Source organism: Aotus nancymaae, unplaced genomic scaffold (genome assembly GCF_030222135.1).
Source record: "Aotus nancymaae isolate 86718 unplaced genomic scaffold, 86718_ANA_hifiasm-v0.15.2.pri h1tg000088l, whole genome shotgun sequence".
In the NCBI taxonomy this organism is placed as follows: domain Eukaryota; kingdom Metazoa; phylum Chordata; class Mammalia; order Primates; family Aotidae; genus Aotus; species Aotus nancymaae.
The window spans coordinates 13193300-13217167 of record NW_026988503.1 but is presented as its reverse complement, the minus strand read 5'-3'; the positions used below and the strand labels follow the sequence as shown (position 1 = coordinate 13217167).

Below are 23868 nucleotides of genomic sequence, written 5' to 3'. Positions count from 1 at the left end.
ATAAAACTTACATTCTGCTGAGAGAGATGGATGATGAACAGATAAATATACCATATAATTTTAGGAATGATAAGATATATGAAGCAAAGCAAGCAGTAGACAGTGGGAAGGTATGGTGCAGAGGCCAAGAGAGGCTATCTGGATTGGGTGCTGGGAGTGTCCTCTCTGAAGACATCTTCAGATGTGACATCTAAAGATCTGAACATCTCCGAAGAAGCGACAATTGATCAGAGACATGAATTAGGCCAAAAGCCATGTGATAATGGTGAGGGATAGCCAATAGTGAAGGCACTGAGTTGAAATGGATTTGACATGTTCCAAAACAGTTAGAGGCCATTGTGGCTGGAGCTGAGGAAGCTCAACAGAGAATGAAGAGATCTGAGGGTTCCTGTAGAGCCTCATGCATGATGATAAAGACTTTGTTCTAAGTGAAATAAGAGACCACTGGTATTTTGAAAGGACATTATTTGTTTTATTAAGAAGACTATGGGAGACCATTTCACAGCTGTTAGGATGGCTATTAATAAAGAGGAAACTAGTAAGTGTTAGTGAGGCTATAGAACAATTGGAACCCTTGTGCTTTGCTTGTGGAAATGTAAAAGGGTGCAGCAGCCATGGTCAACAGTTTGGTGATTCCTTAAAAAGTTAAACATAATTGCAAATAATCCAGCAATTCCATTTCTGGGTATAAAAAAATTGGAAGCAAGAACTCAAACAGATACTGGTTGTAACAACATTATTCACAATAGCCAAAAGGTAGAGACAACTCAGATGTCTATCTGTCATCCATGAATAAAGATAGCATGTGTGTGTGTGTGTGTGTGTGTGTGTGTGTGTGTGTCAGCATTAGAAAGCAATGAAATTCTGATACATGCTACAATACGGATGAACCTCGAAAACTTTATGCTAAGTGAAATAAGACAGACAGACATAAAAAGACAAATATTGTGTGATTCTACTTACATGAAGTACCTAAAGTAGGCAAATTCATAGAGGCATAAAATATAGTAGAGGTTACCAGGGCTAAGGGGAGGGAGGGGACAGGGAGTTAATATATAGTGGAAAGAGAGTTTCTGTTAGGATGATGAAAAAGATCTACATATAAATTTATATCAGTGATGATTCTACAACAGTGTGAATGTACTTGGCGCCACTGAATCATACACTTAAAAATGGTTAAAGGGGCAAATTTCATGCTGTGTGTATTTTATTAAAATTAAAAATAAAAGACTGAGGGGAAGGAGTAAGGGTGTGAGAGCATGGATTCCAGTTAGATCCTATAGCAGGTAGCCAGATAACAGCTGAGTATGGCAGTGAAGATGGAAGTATTCAAATTTGGGAAACGTTTTAGAAGTTGAGCCTCTAGGTCCTGCATAAGCTATAGAAGAGAATAATCATGAGGGACCCCTGTTTTCATTCTGAACTGCCAGGAGATAAGTGACCATTTCCTGAGATAGGGAAACCTGGGAAAGGAGTGGGTTTGGGGGAAAACATCACTAGTTCAACTTTGGGCGTGTTAAATTAGAGTTATCTGCTTGACACACAAGTGGAAGGTCTAAAAGATATAGGAGTGTGGAGCTCAGGGAAGAGGGAGTTTGAAATAGATTTGAGTGGCTTACAAAAAGGCATATGAAGCACACCATGCGAATCATGGGAATGAGCAAGGTCACTCAAGGAAGAGCTGAAACAGAAAGGAGAAGTGCTTGGAGGACTGAGCTCAGGGAACCTCCAACATTCAGAAGTCAAGAGAAGGAGCTATATAGATGTGTGATGTGAGATGCTTTTCCTTGATATTAGGCAACTATCTATTGAACAACGCCTCTGCCAGCCACTGTCTCAGGTGCTTGGAATAACAAGTACCAGAAAGGCAGCTCTCACTACTTAATATCTGTGTTCTTGGTTGAAAACTTACTTAACTTGACTGAACCCCAGATTTCTCATCTGTAAAATAAGGTTAATAAGTACAAAGTGAAACAACAGTAACTGCAATCATTTCCCAAATATTTACCTGCTCACACAAGGTATTTTATTATCATAACCCTAATCCCTTTTATAACCCCACAAAGCATAGATACTGTTGTTTTATAGGAAAAGAAACCAAAGCTTAGGAAAAGTGGTAAATTTTTGTAAGACACAGCTGAAAGTGCATTGGTAAGATTCTTCCTCTGACATTCCTGAACTCACATCTTTCAGTCCCTCCACTCTTTCAAGCCATTCGAATATGTAAAACACTCAGCAGGCAGCCTAAGTAAGCCCACAGTTTGTGCTTTAGAACTTGTTTCTTTCATCCATTTGTCCTTCCCTCCACTAAAGTGCATCTCTTTGAGGTCCTGAAAAACAAACTCCTATAATTAAAAACAATCAAAAAAGCAATCACCTAGGTCATCAAGTATGTAAACTACCAACTATAAACTTAGTAATATCCCTAAAAGAATTTAATGAATGTTAATTGACTGAATAAACAAAAACTATGCATTTTTTTGGTCTAATTTCCTCTACAAAGTACCTGGCCTTTAGAATTATACATTGGACAACATTTAATGAAATTCCATTACCATTATGTTTATTTTATGAGCTTTCTTTTATAAAATCCATTTAAGTTATTTCTGGAAATACTTATTATCTAGTTTCTACTATTTTTTTTTAATTATTACTTGTCTAGCAAATGAAAAGAAAATGCTACTCTGTTGCCATTTAAACATAAATTTATTGTTTACATATACATGAATTTTAATTGTTAGCTTCTATCTTGGCACTTTTCCTGTGGACTGCAGGTTGGCTAATGACGTTATCCTGGCCATCTAGGCTCAGCTGCTGGGGTCACCTTTTTTTTTTTTTTTTTTTATTGCATTTTAGGTTTTGGGGTACATGTGAAAAACATGCAAAGTTGTTGCATAGGTGTATTCATGGCAGTGTGATTTGCTGCCTCCCTCCCCCTCACCCATATCTGGCATTTCTCCCCATGCTATCCCTCCCCAACTCCCCCCCCCCGCTGTCCCCCCCACTCCCCCGCAACAGACCCCCATGTATAGTGCTCCCCTCCCTGTGTCCATGTGTTCTCCTTGTTCAACACCCTCCTATGAGTGAGAACATGTGGTGTTTGGTTTTGTGTTCTTGTGTCAGTTTGCTGAGAATGATGGTTTCCAGGTTCATCCATGTCCCTACAAAGGACGCGAACTCCTCATTTTTAATGGCTGCATAATATTCCATGGTGTATATGTGCCACATTTTTCCTGTCCAGTCTATCATTGATGGGCATTTGGGTTGGTTCCAGGTCTTTGCTATTGTAAACTGTGCTGCAATGAACATTCATGTGCATGTGTCCTTATAGTAGAACGATTTATAATCCTTTGGATATATGCCCAGTAATGGGATTGCTGGGTCAAATGGAATTTCTATTTCTAGGTCCTTGAGGAATCGCCACACTGTTTTCCACAGTGGTTGAACTAATTTACACTCCCACCAACAGTGTAAAAGTGTTCCTATTTCTCCACATCCTCTCCAGCATCTATTTTCTCCAGATTTTTTAATGATCGCCATTCTAACTGGCGTGAGATGGTATCTCAATGTAGTTTTGATTTGCATTTCTCTAATGACCAGTGATGATGAGCATTTTTTCATATGTTTGTTGGCCTCTTGTATGTCTTCTTTTGTAAAGTATCTGTTCATATCCTTCGCCCATTTTTGAATGGGCTTGTTTGTTTTTTTCTTGTAAATCTTTTTTAGCTCGTTGTAAATTCTGGATATCAGCCCTTTGTCAGATGGGTAGGCTGCAAAAATTTTTTCCCATTCTGTTGGTTGCCGATTCACTCTATTGACTGTTTCTTTTGCCGTGCAGAAGCTGTGGAGTTTGATTAGGTCCCATTTGTCTATTTTGGCTTTTGTTGCCAATGCTTTTGGTGTTTTGGTCATGAAGTCCTTGCCTACGCCTATGTCCTGAATGGTTTTGCCTAGGTTTTCTTCTAGTGTTTTTATGGTGTTAGGCCTTATGTTTAAGTCTTTAATCCATCTGGAGTCAATTTTAGTGTAAGGTGTCAGGAAGGGGTCGAGTTTCTGCTTTCTGCATATGGTTAGCCAGTTTTCCCAACACCACTTATTGAACAGGGAATCCTTTCCCCATTGCTTGTTTTTATCAGGTTTGTCAAAGATCGGGTGGTTGTAGATATGTTGTGTCGCCTCCGAGGCCTCTGTTCTGTTCCATTGGTCTATATCTCTGTTTTGGTACCAGTACCATGCTGTTTTGATTACCGTAGCCTTGTAGTAGAGTTTGAAGTCCGGTAGTGTGATGCCTCCCGCTTTGTTCTTTTTGCTTAGAATTGACTTGGCTATGCGGGCTCTCTTTTGGTTCCATATCACCTTTCATTCCTCTCTCTCCCTTATCCCCCTTTATTCAATCAGTTACCAAGAACTGACAGTTTTACTTCTGAAATGCCTTGGAATTGGTCCCCTCTGATTCGTATTTAAAGATGTTACTTTGGTTCCGGTAGACTCCACTTACTTGAATGATGGCAATAAATAGCTCAGTAACTGCTAAAGGCCTTGACTTTAATCAATTTCTCACCATGGAAGCTTACTGTCATAAGCCAGAATTTTTCTTTTAAAACTAAAAAACGAAACAAAATGAAATCATGGCACTTCCAGGGCTCACACATTGAAGTTCTTGTAAGGAAACATTCAGTCTATCATACGTGGCCCTGGTCATCCTGTCTGCCCTGTATTATCCTCTTCTGCCCACCCACCCATTAGGAACCCTGTTTGTTAGACAATTTGGTACTAAGATTAACTGTGCTATTTTATCTCCATCATCATAAATTCTCTCTTCCGCTTTCTCTTTACCACCGACACATCCGCATACCAGTATTCTTCAGGACTCATTAGTTGGTGTCCTCTATTGAGCTTGCCCTGATCTTTCCAGACAGAATTGGACACACCCTCCCTTGACTCCCATAACACTTCATCATGCCTCTCCTTATCACATATCATTTTTTGCTGTGTATAATTATGATTTACATATATAATAAGTTGGAGACATTTTTATCATCTTAATAGCTGGCACCAAATTCCTCCAGAAATTCTTGGTGTGGAAAATGTGCACTTTGAAAGGCTTGGAGATAAACTATGAGCTGAACCCTGCCTGTACTTCCTAGCCAGGGACCTGAATATAACCTGCCCCCAAGGTTTTTGGAGGGCAAAGCTGTTATACTTGTGCCAAGGGAAGGAAGCTGTTGTTTTTATACAGTTAGAATGCGGTTGGAGTAAGGAATCAGAGAAGAGATGTAGCAGAGAGCTCCCCAGCAAGATGCAGAGAGCCTGAGGCCGGCTGAGATGGGTGAGACCAGTGAGCAGTGCAGAAGCAGCCAAGAGCATTTTACAGATAGAGGGAACACCAGGGAAAGAGAGTGAAGCTCCAGGAGTCCCTCAGCATCCGTCTGTAGGAGAGAGAGCTACTAGACCCTCAGATGAGTTTCTGTAGTTCTTGAAGAAGGTGCTAACCTGATGCTAGAGGCCAAGGTAGTCCTGAGAACTAAACTCCTAGAAATGTACATACATCTGTTAAGGGGTTGGGGAAGAGGCTTTAGACTTCCACATGTCATAGATTTGAGCCAAGATTTGAGTCATTTTTCATGCATTTGAGGTAGAGAGATATCCACGTTCTACACTGTACTAGATTATCAACTTGCTAAGGATGTATTTGTGTGTTTACTTGCTTCCCTATGGGGAACTCACAGAAAATAATTGTTTTATTTTATTGAGTCACTATTGTTAAGATGAAAAATACTGACACAGCTGACTGCTACTAATCTACTACTCTCATCTTACTGATTTTCTCAGCAGGAAAAAGCCAAGTTAAAAAAAATACCAACAGAGCATATAATATTTAGTCATCAATAAATATGGTACAGGAGATTTAACATTATCATCTTGATATTTTAAAGATTTTTCATCTTTCCATAAGAAAGATGTGATGTAGGAAGAGGAGTAGAGACAAGAGCTCTCGGGTTTATCATTCGCTAGCACTTAACCACTCCAGGCTACGCTTTCCTCACTTATTTCTCAGCTGTAAGATTGCTCATAACAATATCTACCCTGCCTACTGTCAGGTAATTTTTCTGACAATCTTCTAAGCTTATGTATGGTGCTATATAAGCCATTATTAAACCATGCAGTGTTTTACAGTGTACACTGAGAGTACTGTAAACAGTACAGTTCACATGGAGATTTGAACAGAAATACCCAGCAATATGCTCTGACCCCGAGAACTGTAGACAGTGTGTTGCCAATAATGCAGAAGAGTGAATCTAGGAAAGTAAATAACACATGATTCTTTAACACTTGCAAAGTCCTTATTTGATCCTTCTTCATATTGTGAATAGGGCCAGGTCTATGCATTCAGTGAACATCATGGCCATGAAACTTTAGTGATATGAGAAGTTCTAGGTAAGAGCAGGGCTAATAGCATAAAAATATTGTAAAAAGCAACTCTGGGGAAGTGGACTAAAAGCTAAACTGAGGTTAGAAATATCAGCAATTGGAAACAGTCGATATAGTAAGGAATGGATCTTAGTGTAAACGTGGTGCAGTGAAGCTCCAGGTTAATGAGGAGCCCAGAACTCTTGCTAATTTATTCTTTGAGACCAGCATTACCCTAATACCAAAACCAGACAAAGGCCTCACAAGAAAACTACATGTCAATGTCCCTTATGAGTGTAGACTCAAAAGCCATTAACAGATTACAAGCAAATGGAGTCCAGCAACATATAAAAGGAATTACATACCATGACAAGGGGAGCTTAACCCTTGCCATGGTATGTAACAGGCTGGAGGAACGAGGCTGATTTGACATGGGAAAGTCCATATAATACACCACATTAATAGATAAAACCACATGTTTATCTCGATAGACACAGAAGAGGCATCTGACAGCATCCAACATCCTTTTGTGATGAAAACACTCAGTATACTAGGAATGGATCTTGATAAAGCACGTCTATGAAAAAGTCGCATCAAACGTACTTAATGGTAGAAGACTGAATACCTAACCCTAAGATCAGTGACAAGACAAGGATGTCCATATACACCACTTTCACTCAACATTCTAGCCAAGGCAATTAAGAAAAAGAAATGTGGATTGGAAAGGAAAAAATAAAGCTATCTCTATTTGCAGTTGACAGATCTTGTATATAGAAAATTTAAAGGGCACCTCCCAGAAAGTATTAGAACTAATAAATAAGTTTAACAAGGTTGCAGGACACAGGATCAATAAACAAACATTAATTGTATTTCTGTATACTAGGAGTGGACAATCTAAAAATGTAAGAAAACAATTTCATTTACTATAGCATGAAAAAGAAGAAAATACTTCTGAATATATTTAATAAAATACATGTAAGACTTGAACATTGAAAACTACAAAACATAGTTAAAAATGTTTTTTAATTAAATGGAAAGATGTCCTATATTCATGGTTTGAAAGACATAATGTTGGTAAGATGGCAGCAGTCTACAAACTGGTTTTCATCCAAATTTCAGCTACATTTTCTTTTGCAGCAATCGATGATGGCTGGGTGCAGTGGCTCATGTCTGTAATCCCAGCACTTTGGGAGGCTGAGGTGGGTGGATCTCCTGAGGTCAGGAGTTCAGACCAACCTGGTCAGTGTGGTGAAACCCTGTCTCTACTAAGAATACAAAAATTAGCCGTGTGTGGTGGTGCATGTCTGTAATCCAAGCTACTCAGGGGGCTAAGGCAAAAGAATTGCTTGAACCCGAGAGGCAGAGGTTGCAGTGAGACAAGATCACACCACTGCATTCCAGCCTGGGCCACAGAGCAAGATTCCATCTCAGAAAAAAAAATTGATGAGACGATTCTAAATTTTATGTGGAAACAATCTAAGGTAGGAGAATAAATTTGGAGGAATAATGTTTTCCAGTTTAAAAATTGATCTTAAAGCTACAAAATCAAGACATTGTGGTACTGGAATAATCATACATAGACAGATCTATGGAATAGAAGTTAAGACTCCAGGAATCAACCCTTACATTTATGGTAAATTGGTTTTGTCAGCAGTGTCAAGACAATTTACTCAGGAAAGAATAATCTTTTCAACAAGTGTTGCTGGGACAACTGGATATTTCCATGCAAAAGAATGAAATTGGACTCCTTCCTTTCTTATACCATCTACAAAAATGAACTCACAGCTGATCATATATCTGAATGTAAGAGCCAAAGCTGTGAAACTCTTAAAACATAGGAGTAAATCTTTGAGACTTTAGGTTAGTCCAAGCCATCTTATAACACCAGATATTTATCACAAAAATAAATAAAGTGAACTTAAAATTCAAAATATTTGAGAATCATGCATCTGATAAGGGACTTGTATCCAGAATATATAAAGAAATCTTACAACTCAACAATAAAAAGACAAAACAGTTTACAAATGGGCAAACACTTCTCCAGAGAAAGGATACAAATGACCTGTGAGCACAGGAAAAAATTCTCAACATCATCAGTCATTAGGGAAATGCTAATCAAAACTACAATAAGGTGCAACTTTATAAGCTCTAGGATGGCTAAAATGAAAAATACTGACATTATGTGTTGGTGAGGATGTGGAAAAATTGAATCTTTCTCACAATACTGGTTAAATTATAAAATGGTACAACCACTTTAGAAAACAGTCTGGCAGTTTCTCAAAATACTAAGCACAGAATTATCATATGATCTAAGAATTCTATTCTTAGGTATGTAACCAAGAGATCTGAAAACATGTCTACACAAAAACTGTTCACAATGTTTATAGCAGCATTATTCGTAATAGCCAAAAAGTGAAATCAACCCAAATGTCCATCAGCTAATGTGTGAATAAACTAAATGTGTTCTATCCATAAATGGAATATTCTTAGACTATAACATGAGTGAAGTATTGATGCATGCTACAGCATAGATGAGCCCTGATGACTTTATGCTCAGTGAAAGAAGGCAGACACAAAAGGCCATGTATTATATGAAGTCACTTATATTAAATGTCCAGAATAGAAAATCCGTAAAAAGTAGATTAGTCCTTGCCAAGGCCTAGGAGGCAGAATGGATGCTAGTGAGTATGGGGTTTTCTTTTGGGATGATAAAAATATTTGGGAGTCAGAAGTAATGATTGTATAATAATATGAGTGTACTGAATTGTACACTTTATAAGGATGACTTTATGATATGTAAAGTTATTTGCCACAAAAGAAAGAAGGAAGTAAACATTAAGAAGTGTTAGAGATGTATTGGGCATTGGGACAGCTTTAGCTTGCTCTAAACTAATCTTCATGAAAACTTCATTTAATAATTACTATTAAAAACCCATTTGAAATATGGAAATCTGAAAATCCAAAAGTTTAAATACCTAAGATACCATAGGTAACAAGTTATAATACCTATAATTCATGTCTGTATTTTCAGATTACAAGTCCTGTGTTGCTGGGTTTTTTTTCCTACCACACAAAGCTGTGTTTCAGTCACAGCTTCTGAAAAGGGTGGCAACTACTAATCTTACATTTCAATCTGTTCAAAATAGTTATAATAGCTATAATTCATGTCTGTATTTTCAGACTACAAGTCCTATGTTTTTTGGGTTTTTTTCCTCCATTTTAAAGAGCAGCATATTCTATTTTTTGTTTTTGTTTTCTTATCATTAAAAGTTACCTTAGTTCAGAAAATATTTCATAATACATACATTTGAAAAATTACAACATAAAATTAAAACCATGTAGTTTTGTATTTCAGGTCTTATATTTAGAGTGGCAAATAAACACAACAGATCCTTGGCTATTGTATCTGAGTTTCCTAGCAGCCAAAGCAAAAAAAGTAAAAAGGGTAGATTTGTAGCTCTAACTATCTGATGTAAAAACAAGGAATATCTGTGTTGCCAAGCAGGTTTTCCTTCCTACAAGTAAAAAGTACCACACAGATCTTTCTACAACTTCACTGGAAAGTCTTAGCTCTAGGGATCAAGAAACCCACTATTTAGGTCTAACTGCCCCTGTTTAGCTAAGTAAGCTTCGAGCAGTAATTAATCTTTCTGAGCCTTAGTTTTCTCATCTTCTAAATGTCTTTAAGATACAAATTTGAGTCATATTAGTATACCTCTCTACTTTTTCAGTGTTAATTTCACAGAGTATTCAAAGAGTAAGTAAAATTTTCAGGAATGAAATAAAAAGTGGGTAAAATATTATCTGTATCAGGTGGGAATATTTTTGTTTTTCTCCAAAATTCAAATACCTGGACATCTTATGATGAGAAAAATGCCTACACATGGCCTCAGACAGTCATTTTGGTAACACAAACTCAAGGGAAAAACTACCAATGAGTTCTACTTGGTCTTATTTATATAATCCTACCCAAGCAATAAAAACTTTCAATAATTCATGTTAGTTTAAGTACCACGTAGTTAGCTGATATAATTTCAGTGCTCTTTAATAAAACAAATTTCTAGTGTAACATAGATCCGGTTAATGATCAGCATAAAATAGATGGAGGCCTGTTTTGATGGTCATGTTAAACATTTATTTTATATTTTTTTTATTTATTTTTTTGAGACAATCTCACTCTGTCACTCAGGCTGGAGTGAAGTGGTGCAATCTCAGCTCACTGCAACCTCTGCCTCTCAGGTTCAAGCGATTCTCCTGCCTCACCTCCCAAATAGCTGGGATTACAGGTGTGCACCACCACACCTAGCTAATTTTTGTATTTTAGTAGTGACGGGATTTCACCACATTGGCCAGGCTGGTCTCAAACTCCTGACCTCAGGTGATCTGCCTGCCTCAGCCTCCCAAAGTGCTGGTATTACAGGCATGAGCCACCATGCCCAATCCAAAAGTTTATTTTATGGGTGCATTATAGTATCTCATTAGAACTATGTATTTTGAAACGTTTTATATATGTTTTCATCTTTAAAACATGGAGTCTCGTTACATTCTGTCCTTGTCTGGGAACATCCATAGGACTGCCTTATTAGTGAATCTGCTTTATATTAAGATTGTTCTGAAGTGGAAAAATTAACCTCCTATTCAATTCTGCCTTAGAGCAGTGTTATGGTGAGGTTCCTGTGTATATAGTTGGTAAATTCCTCATACGGTAGACTGAGCTTTCCAGCCTCCTTCTTCCCTATCACCCATTCAGGCATCCTTGTATAACACTAGCTTCTAGACAGACATGTATAAGACCCTATTTTTTTTTTCCACTTTAAGTTCTGGGATACATGTGCAGAATGTGCAGGTTTGTTACGTAGGTATACATGTGCCATAGTGGTTTGCTGTACCCAGTAACCTATCATCTAGGTTTTAAGCCCCACATGCATTAGGTATTTGTCCTAATACTCTCCTTCCCATTGCATCCCACCCCCTGACAGGCCCTGGTGTGTGATATTCCCCTCCCTGTGTCCATGTGTTCTCATTATTCAACTCCCATTTATGAGTGAGAACATGCAGTGTTTGGCTTTTTTTCTGTATTAGTTTGCTGAGAATGGTGATTTCCAGCTTCATTTATGTCCCTGCAAAGGACATGAGCTCATTCTTTTTTATGGCTGCGTAGAATTCCATGGTGTATATGTGCCACATTTTCTTTATCCTATCATTGATGGGCATTTGGGTTGGTTCCAAGTCTTTGCTATTGTAAATAGTGCTGCATTAAACATACATGTACATGTGTCTTTATAGTAGAATGATTTATAATCCTTTGGGTATATACCCAGTAATAAGACTGCTGGGTCAAATGGTATTTCTGGTTCTAGATTATTGAGGAATCGCCACACTGTCTTCCACAATGGTTGAGCTAATTTATACCCCCACCAACAGGGTAAAAGTGTTTCTATTTCTCCACATCCTCTCCAGCATCTGTTGTCTCCTGACTTTTTAATGATCATCATTGTAACTGGTGTGAGATGGTATGTCATTGTGGTTTTGCTTTGCATTTCTCTAATGACCAGCAATGATGAGCTTTTTTCATATGTTTCTTGGCTGCATAAATAGATATGTATAACACTCTTCACTCTTGAGTATCTTAACATTTATCTGTAGTCAAATAAGGATAACTTATTTTTAAAATTTAGCATGATTCTAGAGAGTCCCAAAATCATATGCGTTCAAGAGCTACATAGATAAAACTAAGTGCTGTTCTCATAAAGCAATAGGGCAAGGGTTGGGCCCATGCCAGAATGAGGAGGGCAGGGCTTACCTTAAGGCATTCAGATTAAAATAATTAATCCTATTCTGACCTAGAAAGTTTTTTTTTTTAAGTTTATGTAATCCACCAAGCTACATCTTCTGGCATAAAACATAATTTAAACCCCAATATTTTCTGAAGAAATTCTCTGGGAAAATCCCTCTAAATATTTAAGTTATGTGTCTTCCATTCAGTGAGTATGTCCTGTATAATCCAGACATCCATACCTGTTTCAGAACCCTTGTTTCGTCCTACATTATGAATTGATTTCATGGGGTAAAGTCTTTGCAATGCATAAAGCGTTCCCCTCAGAGTAACTATTTTGAATAGATACGCCGTATCTGAAACAGATGTTTTTTTTGTTAGCTAACAATCCTCTTTCAACTTGGAGTCTAATTTCATCATAAAAGTTTGATAAAGCCAATCATAGCAAAACTGTTAATAATTCATTTTTTCTGTTTTGATTATCTTTAAACCTTTTGCTTAATACAGCTTGAGATCTTGCTTGCTGAAATATGTTGAATCAAAAAGAGAACAGAAAACCTTCTAATAGTTTTAGGTTTTTTAATGGTCTAGAAAGTGATGTGGAAAAATACGTAGTGGCTGCTGTTATATTTAAGTAAAATCATGATATACCGTGAAACCATCCCTGGGCCCCCAAAAAGGCTCACTTGCAAACCATTATCTTTAAATTAGTTAAGTAGGAGATTTTGTTTATTAAAGTAAAATAATAATTAAATATACATTTTAGACACATTCTGTTCATATGAAAAACTTGCCAAACTCTTAGTTTGACTAGATGCTAAAATTGAGCTTTTTGACACATTTTAGCAAATGTATTGCTCTTGATTTATACATTTTGTGAAAACATTTTTATTGAATCCAAATTAGAACATGATATAATGTCTCAGTCACAACTTCTGAAATGGGTGGCAACTACTAATCTTACAATTTCAATCTGTTCAAAAGCAGTTTTCTGTGAAACGCTACAGACAGGAGTGAGAGAGGAACTTGATGCCAGTGAACCTGCTCTACCTCCAGATGTAGCTGCTGGGGATATGGTAGTGAATGTATCTAAACAGCGCCTTTTCCCTCATTAATATCATAGGAGAGACATTGACATGGTTTGACAGGCACTAGAGTCTATTGTAGTATGGAAGATAAATAGGAAGATTCCTGCTTCTGAGAGCCATCTACTGGCTAAGCAAAAGCCTACAAAGTAATGCAGATATCTGGCTTGTTCGTGTGAATAGAATCTCTTTTACTGAGATGTATGTAAATCCTGGTTAACTGAAAGTCGCATCCACTGTTGCTCTGCTTTTATAGTCTTGATTATTCACTCCTAGGGTGGTGTTTGATTCACTAACAAGGAAGTCATTCTCCCTACAAGTATTCTGTGGTAGAAGTTGATTCAGAATTCTGTAGGTGATGTTCAGTGTCTTATTTTAAATAATATGAAACTTTAGATACAGTACAAAATATACTTTGTAAACTGAATGCTCCCACTTCCCTGAAGGTAATTCTGTCATGCAGCCAGCTCAATTCTTTTTGGTACAATTGTAAATAAAGTGGGATGACAGGGAAGGGACTAATTTTGTGGCCTTAATGATCAAGGAAGACATTATCATATACCACTGCCAAACTCAGCCTTTAAAAAATATTTCCCTTGGAAATATGTAGTTTATAACAACTTTAAGAAAATATGTACTGGCTTGCCATAGTGGCTTATATCTATAATCCCAACACTCTGGGAGGCCGAGGTGGGAGGATCACTTGAGGCCAGAAGTTCAAGATAGCCCAGGACAACACAGCAAGACCCTGTTTCTACCAAAAAAAAAAAAAAAAAAAAAATTAACTAGGCATGGTGGCATGCACCTGTAGTCCTAGCTGCCCAAGAGGCGGAGGCAAAAGGATTGTTTGAGCCCAGGAGTTTGAGGCTCCAGTGAGCTATGATCATACCACTGCACTGCAGCTTGGACAACAGAATGAGTCCTTGTCTCTTTTTAAAAAAAGATAAAAAGAGAAGAAAATATTTTCTTTGGTAGATTAATGGTAAGTATACTGAATGCCCACCTGACAGTACTTATAAAACAGTTTACCTTTTTAAAGTTTTTCAGAGAAAAGCATATGTCTTTATCATAGTAGGCTATATTCAAGAACACTTATATATGCTGTGGTTTTATATAATTGGGTTAAAAGGGAAATTTAAATGCCACAGATATTTTGTTGCTTTTTCCCATTTTATCATCTGTTGGTTTGTAACCATCATATGATGGTCTTCATCTGTGTCTTCATCTGAATAAGCACAACATCGGAATTAAGATCTAGTTCTGGAATCAACCACTCAGGTCTGAGTTTTGGTATAGCCATAGATTCTGTCTTGGCCCTGGCCTTAACCTCTCTGTGCCTCAGTTTCCTCATCTGTAAAAGAGGGATACAGTGTACAGGGATAGTAGTGTCAACCTCAGAGGGTTGCTCTGAAGCTTAAGGCATTTAGGTCAGTGCCTGACACAAGCATTCTGTAAATATCACTATTATCCTCAGCTGTGCCCCTTGGAATTCTGTTGAGATTGCATGTGTGAATTACTAAATCTCCCTCAATTCCAGTGTTTTCTGCTCTGGTTTTTAAATCTGGGATGTGTATGTCTTTTTCCAGGCTTGAAAGATTGTCCTGGCCTTTTTAATTTTTTTTAAAGCTATAAAAACTCCAATTTCAGTGAAGGACATCTCATCATGCTAAGGTCACACATGAGGAATGGTCTTTTGTTACCGGCTGATTACAGTTAACCCTAATTTCTTTCATGGCAGCCATGCGGCGCCTTCTATTTAAATAGAGCTGTTCTTGGATGTGACTTTTTGAGCCTCTCTGGGTTTAATTCTAATTTAACTTGCCATTCCAAGTGGGACTATTGTGCAAGCAAAGTCATGATTCACTCATTTGTTCTCTCTAGATCTAATTATTACCAACGTGGCACCTGTGGGGCCCCCTCGGGTGTTCATTCACTACTCTAAATGGTCTAACCTTCTGGAGAAAGAAGTGGCCTTTAATTATTATTCTTTGGGGCTGTACAGATGTATTTAGTATGGAATTTGGGAACACAGTAACAACTGTTTTACTTCAACCATTTTCATCATACCAAGCTTATTACTAAAGATTATTCGAAGAATGCGCTACTGGTGTTTGCAGTAGTTACTTGCAATTCCCATTCTGTAAAATAAGGCCAGTTTTTGAAGCACAGGAGTCAGGTTTCATGCCTGTGAGGATTCTTCAAGTACTTTCTAAACAAAGGGTATGTTGCTCAGAAAGCATAGGTAAGGCAGAGTGAAAACACCCAGTGTCATGACAGCTGTTCTGTTACCAACACTCCTTCTTATGGGCAGCTCTGAGTGAGATGGACAAGATAATATTGCCAGCAGTAAGGGTCTTTCCTTCACTTTTTCCAACTTATCTAGATGCGTATTAGGGTCAAAAGAAATACTATCGTTCTTTCGTTCACCAGCATCCTACACATTTATCAGTGGCCTCCCACTGAAAATTTTAATTGTAAGCAATGCTTTAGAATGCCCTGCTCTTGAACTTAGAGGAAATGACAGAGACATTTATATCTGTGTGTTTTTGATGGTTACCCAGATTCCCTGATAGTCACTAGCCACTTTGTGTAGCATTGAAAATATGAAACTTGGCCAGGCGTGGTGGTTCATGTCTGTAATCCTAGGACTTTGGGAGACTGGGGCAGGATCACTTGAAGCCAGGAGTTCAAGATAAGCCTGGGCAACAAAGTAAAACCTCATCTCTACAAAAAATTAAAAAGTTAGGCAGGCATGGTGGCGTGTACCTGTAATCCTAGCTACTCAGGAGGCTGAGTGGGAGGATCACTGGAGTCCAGGAGTTCAAGGGTACAGTGAGCTATCTATGATCATGCCACCTTGGCCACCAGTGTAGGTGGCAGACCAAGACCCTGTGTCAAAAGAAAAAGAAACTCAGGGAAATGGGTGTAGGAGTGTGGAATTGAGTGCCCGTTGTCTGAAGACTTACAATCAAAGGATCCTAGTAAGAATTAATTAACCAATTAAGAATAAGTTAATTATAAAATTAAAAATCAGGAATACCAGGCTTAATGCCTTCATTCATTCTATTTAGCGAACATCTTTTTTTTTTTTTTTTAATGCCCACAATGTCCTAGGTTCTAGAAATACAAAATTACTTGATACCAGTACCTCCACTGTCACCTTTCCAACCATGGACTTGGCTCAGACAAACCCCTAGTCCATGGTTGTCGTCCACCTACAGTGCTCGCCAACTGTGGATTTATGCTAGGGATCCCAACACAACAGCAGCGCTCTTGGAGCTTGGACTGACCTCTCCTTTTCCTGTGTTCTTCAGGTTCTGCACTTCTGGTTCCCTTTTATCTCAGCTTCACTTAACCTTCCTACCTTCCCACAAAGAGATCAACTCTGCAGTTCTGAAAGGCATAGCTTAGCTCGGGATTCTTTGACATCTGCGGATATATCTGCCTTTTAGAAAGGAGTACCAAGGGGAAAAATCTACCCATTGAATGTCATTTCAAAGCCAGCTTTACTAGGTACAATTATTCATTGCATATGTCCTTTTTAAAAATTATTTTTATTGTACAGATACCTTTAGGTATTTGTTCTTCATAGTGTTCTAAAACATTTCACTTCACTTTTTTTTTTGAGACAGGGTCTCGCTCTTTTACCCAGATTGGCGTGCAGTGACGTGATCTTGGCACACTGCATCCTCTGCCTCCCTAGCTCAAGGAATCCTCTCACCTCAGCCTCCCAGGTAGCTGGGACTACAGGCATGTGCCACCACGCCCAGCTAATTTTTGCATGTTTTTGTAGAAACAGTTTCACCATGTTGCCCTGACTGGTCTTGAACTCCTGAGCGCAAGGGATCTGCCTATGTCAGCTTCCCAAAGTGCTGGGATTACAAGCGTGAGCCACCACGCCCAGCAAATTCTTGTATGTTTTGGTAGAGATGGGGTTTCACCGTGTTGCCCAGGCTGATCTTGAACTCCTGAGCTAAGCAATCCACCTGCATCAGCTTCCCTAAGTGCTAGGATTACAGGCATGAGCTACCACATCCGGCCAACATTTCAGTTTAGAATGAGGAAAACCAGGAATGAGGTCCTGTAGCATTAAGACAATCTACCTGTCTTCATTTTGATGTAAATTCAAAATTCACAGTGAAGCAATTTCATGGCCTTCTGTAGCCTTTGCTTTTGTTTCTCTGCCTGCCGTATATTTAAGTGGTTGATGGGCTGTGTTGCAGGATTGCTTCATTGGTCCCTAAAGAAACATTCACTATTGACTGAGTTCTGATTTCAGGGGTTCTTTTTTGGTTGTTTGTCTTTTTTTTTTTTTTTTAACTTTTCTCCATATATATCAATAGCAAGATAAATAGCTAAAATCAATGAAACTCAGCAAAAACCTGTATGTATAGGTTTATGCATACATTTAGACATCTACATATTCATGTGTAGAAAACATTATACAAAAAAAGTGTTCTTATTATAGACTTTATGTTATAACTTGCAGGTAAACAAATACTATATCATTTTCTCACTTTTAAAAGATGTTAAACATTGTACAACACTATGAATGACTTCCTTTTCTTCAGGAAAAGAAAGGAAGTACCAAGATCAATATTTATTTCCATGACTACCTATTCCAGAAATGAATTACTGTTGCTCTCTTATCGCCTCACAGTCTTACTTGTTCATGGGAATCAAACCCAGTGATAAAAATGTACCTTGTCAGGAGTGACTACAGCTGTTCTCACATGAGGCAGGCCAGTCACACTGTTTTGACTCCTTTCATGACAGACTACAATCCCTGTAACTGTGAGTCAATTATGTGGAAAACCACAAATCCACATTGATAAGAAAGCTGAAAAAATAAGTGGCTTTGCCATATGTAACGTATTTTCTTTCATTCTACTAATGCAGATCTTGCATAGAACTGTTAGAGACACAGGTAGATAAATATCATTTATATTTGATCTTACGTAACATAAAGCTTTGTTTGCCTGATTTATTAGTAAAAGGGACAAAGTACACTGAAAACTTAAGACACGTGTGCAGAAAGAGACTTTCAGAAAAAAATTCACTGAAGCAATTTAAAAATGCAAATTAGAAGTCGTCTCTATGTCCATCACTTGAGAAATGGATTTTTAAAACTCTGTGATGAAAATTCACTGGACTCCCACTATATTTCATCTAACTCCATAGTTGGCAAGCTACAGGATAGTTTTCTCCATAGCATGGAGAAAATACAGCCCACTCTTGATTTGTTTGTTTATTTGTCTTGTAGAGATAGGGTCTCTCCTTCTTGCTCAGGTTGGTCTCAGATTCTTGGGCTCAAGCAGTTCTCCTGCCTTAGCCTCCCAAAGTTCTGGGATTACAGGCTTGAGCCACTGTGCCTGGCCGGCCCACTGTTTCTGTAAACAGAGTTTTATTGGAACATAACTACATTCATTTGTTTATATATAATCTATAGCTGGCTTTCATGATACAGTTGTAGAATTGATTAGTTACATTATAAGACTGTGTGGCCCTCGGTGTTGAAATAAAATATTTACTATCAAGCCCTTTACAGAAAAAGGTCACTGACACCTAATCTAAGTTGAAATGTCATCAATTGTAAAATACACCATTACTTTATGTACCACTAATAAAAAAATTATGCCAGTAAAATTATAATAAGCCATCAATTGTAAGAAGTATTCTAATTTTAGAGATGGTTAAAATGTTTTTTAAAAGATCTTAAAATTGATTAGTTGTAAGTATATAGCACTTCAAATAAGTGAATTATGGCATTTATATCAATAAATCTCAAATGTTAAATGCTGAATAAAAAGATAGGAATAAAACAATTTGCAGAATGATATAAACAGCATGATATTATTTATCTGACTTTAAAAACACACAATGAACGTCTGTAAATGCAGATATGTATAGGTAAACATAATATAAAAGAATTGGAAAGATGTAAAGAAAACTCAGGATAGAGACTTTACCCTGGAAGGAGGAGAAAGGACCAGGATCGTGGTGGAAAACAAGAGGGGAATTGATTTTTATGGGTAATGTTCAACTTTTAAAAGAGGTGATTCATTAATAAAAACTAATTTTTAAAAGCATCAAAATGTGAACAACCTGGAAGAAAACGTGTCAAAATATTAACTGTGGTAAATTTTGTGAAGTATATATACGAGTGACTGCTTTTTAAATCGTATCTCGCTGTAATTTTAAAGAACGTCATGGATAACTAAAAAAGATGAGTCATATTATTTGTGTCTGAATCAAAAGAGATTAAAATTTTTTAAAGTACATGTTAATCAATTACCTGACGTTACAGACTAATCCTGTTTTTCTACTGGGGCATTCAGTTTAAACAGCATGCAAGTCAGGGCCACGTTTCATAGTTACAACTTTTTTTAATAACGGTGGTACAGCTAATCTTTAAAGACAGTGCACGTTGTTCCACACCACAAAGAAACTCCAACTAGAAAAGTTAAATGTCAGGTGCGTTTCACCAAACAGAAATAGCTTGTCATGGTTCATGTTACTGATGTCACTTCTTTCAGCCTGACCTCACTTGTTTTGAAATGTACCTTGTGATTTTACAGGAGTTTATATGTTGTCACATGCAGTGCAGACCCTCTGGTTACTTATTAAATGTGTCACTTTGTCATTTGTCTATAGCAAGGCTTCTTAAAATCTTCTCTATCAGGATATTCAGAAATTCAAAACTGTGAGATGGTAATTTACCCCTACCAGATTGTTTCTTCTGATAATGAGGATATACTCACCGACCACTGCTTTCATTGACTGTCAGTTGTTGTTATTGTTGTTCTAAACCTGCCTTTCTCTCACTTGGAGTATTTCACCAGACATAACTCATGCTGCCTGCCTTTCAGGGTTCAAAAAGTGAGATCTGCCCAAGAAAGTGGTAGCAGGAACTGTGGTCATGGTGGCCTTGAGTCTGTGAAGCTGTGGTGCCTGAGACAATGCTCCCATGCCACTAGAACCAAAATGGGGTGCTGTGCATCTCACCATGTAACTCCACTTTTTCTTTTTCCAGTTCAATTTCACCATTTAGTATTGAGAGCACAAGACGCCAGAGACGGTCTGAATCCCCAGACTCCAGAAAACGGCGTATCCACAGATGTGATTTTGAGGGATGCAACAAAGTGTACACAAAAAGTTCTCACCTGAAGGCTCACCGGAGGACACATACAGGTACAGCTGTGCAGGGCTTCTCACCTGTGAGCCAGTGGGAGTCTATAAAGTGCCGGCCACTCGCCTCGGGAGCCTTTCGTACTCATTCGTCCTGTGTACATCTCAAGTCCAGTTCCCTCCTAGGCAGAATGTCTTCTCTCTCTCTTTCTGTTGAAACAGGCTTAAGTCTTAGTGAATTTCAGAAACCAATGAAGTATTTGAGCTTTTAAAATGTTGGAAACACAGTGATCTGGTAGTCTTTCTCATAATCAGCATCATCATGTAATCATTATATAGTCCATCAGTTTTTAAAATGTCCACATGGCGCATCAAAGAAGAAACTGAGCAAAATTATTCTCTCTCTTAAAGTTAGTATTTTATCCATTCCTTTAGATCATGCTTTTTTCTCTCCTCAAAACTGTCTCCCGGACCAGTGCTGTGGCTCATGCCAGTAATCCCAGCACTTTGGGAGGCTGAGGTAGGCAGATCATGGGGACAAGAGATTGAGACCATCCTGGCCAACATGGTGAAATCGCGTCTCTACTAAAAACACAAAGATTAGCTGGGTGTGGTGGTGCGTGCCTGTAGTCCCAGATACTTGGGAGGCTGAGGCAGGAGAATAGCTTGCCTCACCATGTAACGAGGGGCAAGGTTGCAGTGAGCCGATGATCGCACCACTGCACTTCCAGCCTGGTGACAGAGTGAGACTCCGTCTCAAAAACAAACAAACACACACAACAACAACAACAACAAAAATCTCTCCCAAATAGCAAATAGGTAAACAACTGAAGAATAAAAAATGACATATACACATAAACGTAGCATTGTGGGAAGTTTTTACAAACATTCAGACGTAACTCCATTTGATTCACACTGGCTTTTTTTATATATATCAGGAGAGGAGTTTTAGTATTGACAGTTTACAGAATAGGAAATTGATAACACATTTGATTAACTGCCTTTGCCACCGTTCCCCCATCCGTCTAGGAAATGAACTGGTGACTCTGCACTTAGCCCCTGCCCACCCCATCCTCTGCCTTCTGTGTCCGTCAGCTGGCATCCTCTGGCCTCCTGGGCTTTCAGTTCCTCCTGGATGCCCCCAGTGGAAGGCCCTGGCAAGAGACCGAAGATAAGAGGAAGGCCCCACAATTCCACCACCTCTTTTTAAAAAAGTGGTGAGTGGACTGTGTGAAGCCCAAAGAAGCTGATAGAGCAGGGAAACTCATTCACACATTCCCGGTAAAGCATGCCTCACAGCAGCCAGGTCCCGTCCAGTGTCTTTCCTTGACAGCATCTGCCACTGACTGGAAACTTCACATGTAACAGATTCCCATCTCAGACATGTGAAAAGAACTGTACCCTGTAAACTGCTTCCCATCTTAGATGTCAAAATAATTGAAATTAGCATCCTTTTCCATTTAGCCCATGTTTCCTCTCTGCTCCCTATTCTTTTCCCTTTCCTACTTAATTAGAGGCAGGGTCTCACTTTGTTGGCCAGGCTGGTCTTGAACTTCTGGGCTCAAGTGGTCCTTCCACCTTGGCCTTTCAAAGTTCTGGGATTACAGGTGTGAGCCACTGCGCCCAAGCTCCTTTTTCTACTTATTCTAGATTCTTCTCTACGATTCTGAGCTTCTCAATGAGAGGTTTTTTTCTGTTTCTTATGCTCTGTTTTTAAGTCAGTTTCTTTATTATTAAGGCAAAGAATGAGTGTAAAGACATGGAAATTGAATAAGAATATAGCATCCTACCAGTAGATAGCACAGATCACAGCAGGAAGTATGATTAGGCCATATTACTCACTTTTTATAGGAGCATTTCTGTTTTTAAAAAATGGCTTTCTGTACTGAATCATCACATATTTTGAGTTATTCCTATTCTCTTTGAGCTTTCTGGAATACATATTAGCCTCATTTTCACACAGATACCTCTATTCCTCTTACTCAAGTGATGAACAGTGAAGAGGAGGAAGATTTTTAATCAGGTACTACTAAAGGATTTAACTCTATGGCATTATAGGATTTTTTCCTCACAGGTTCTAACATACACCATGAGAGCAGAGGAGATGCCATGTATGCATTATCATTCAAAACAATCTAAAGCTTGCATGCTGTGCTAAAGCAGAATTAATTAGCTTGGCTTATTAATACAATGAAATCGTAGACTCTAAGGGTCAGAATGGACTTTATATGTACAGTCTAGTGTTTCCTAAGCAGGGGAACCCTTTGCATGTCATACCTCACAGAGAGCGAGTCACTGCTATGCAGTTTTCTGCATACTTACGTGTTTTTTTAAAAATTTGTTCTTAACAACCGGGTGATTGCAGCTGTTATTATCTCTTTTATACTTCTGGCTATTGTTCCCACATTACTAATTTAACCAACTCTCCTTAAATGCTCTGAGTGATCACTTATTCTTCTGCAACACAATCTGAAGGCAGAGTTCTTCTCTTACAAAGTCCAGTAGTCTCTTATGGTGCTGTTTAGATCTGGAAACCTTCTGGTTGAGCAGAATGACTCTAATGATAACGCTGTAATTTTCACTCTCTAGCCCCGGTGTTCCTCTCAACACTGTCACGAACCAACTAGCGTCTTAATTCTCCAAATCAAACACCTCTAGTTTTCTCAGCCATGTCTCCAACTGATCATTGTGTCCGTTTAAGCTTTGATACCACAAATGGAGGGAAGACATCCTGTGAATGGACTTCTCTTAATACAGGTGTACCTCAAAGATATTGTGGGTTCAGTTCCAGACCACCCCAATAAAGTAAATATCACAATAAAGCAAGCCACACAATTTTTTTGTTTTCCTATTACATTTAAAAGTTGTGTATACACTATACTCAACTGTGCAATAGCATTGTCTAGAAAAAGTACATATCTTAATTAAAAAGCACTTTATTGCTAACAAGTACTAACAGTCTATCTGAGCCTTTTGGCTGGTGGAGGGTCTTGCCTCTGTGTTGATGGCTGATAACTGATCAGGGTGGTAGTTGCTGAAGGTTGGAGTGACTGTGGAAGTTTCTTAAAATAAGACAACAATGATATTTGCCACGAGTGGACTCTTCTTTCATAAAAGATTTCCCTGTAGCACGTGATGCTGTTTGATAACATTTTATCCACCCGTAGAACTTCTTTCTAAATTGCAGCCAATCTTCTGATGCTCTTTATCAACTAAGCTTATATAAACTTCTAAATCCTTCATTGTCATTTCAACAGTGTTGACAGCATCTTCACTGGGAATATATTCCATTTCAAGAATCACTTTTTTTGCTCATCCATAAGAAGAAATTCCTCATTCATTCAAGTTTTATCATGAGCTTGCAGGAATTCAGTCACATCATCAGGCTCCACTTCTAATTCTAATTCTCCTGCTGTTTCCACCACTTCTGCAATTCCTTCCTCCATGGAAGTCTTGAATCCCTCGAAG

At 38.3% G+C, this 23868-nt stretch overlaps 1 protein-coding gene across 5 annotated transcripts in view; it reads left to right on the top strand.

Annotated features, from left to right (window-relative positions):
- KLF12 (KLF transcription factor 12) overlaps positions 1-23868 on the top strand; it is a 462415-nt gene that overhangs the window by 412393 nt on the left and 26154 nt on the right. For all 5 annotated transcript variants that reach the window (XM_064369123.1, XM_012442844.2, XM_012442847.2 and 2 more), the window contains one exon: positions 20306-20463. In XM_064369123.1, the coding sequence (XP_064225193.1) occupies positions 20306-20463 (158 nt within the window). The remainder of the gene's footprint in view (positions 1-20305; positions 20464-23868) is intronic.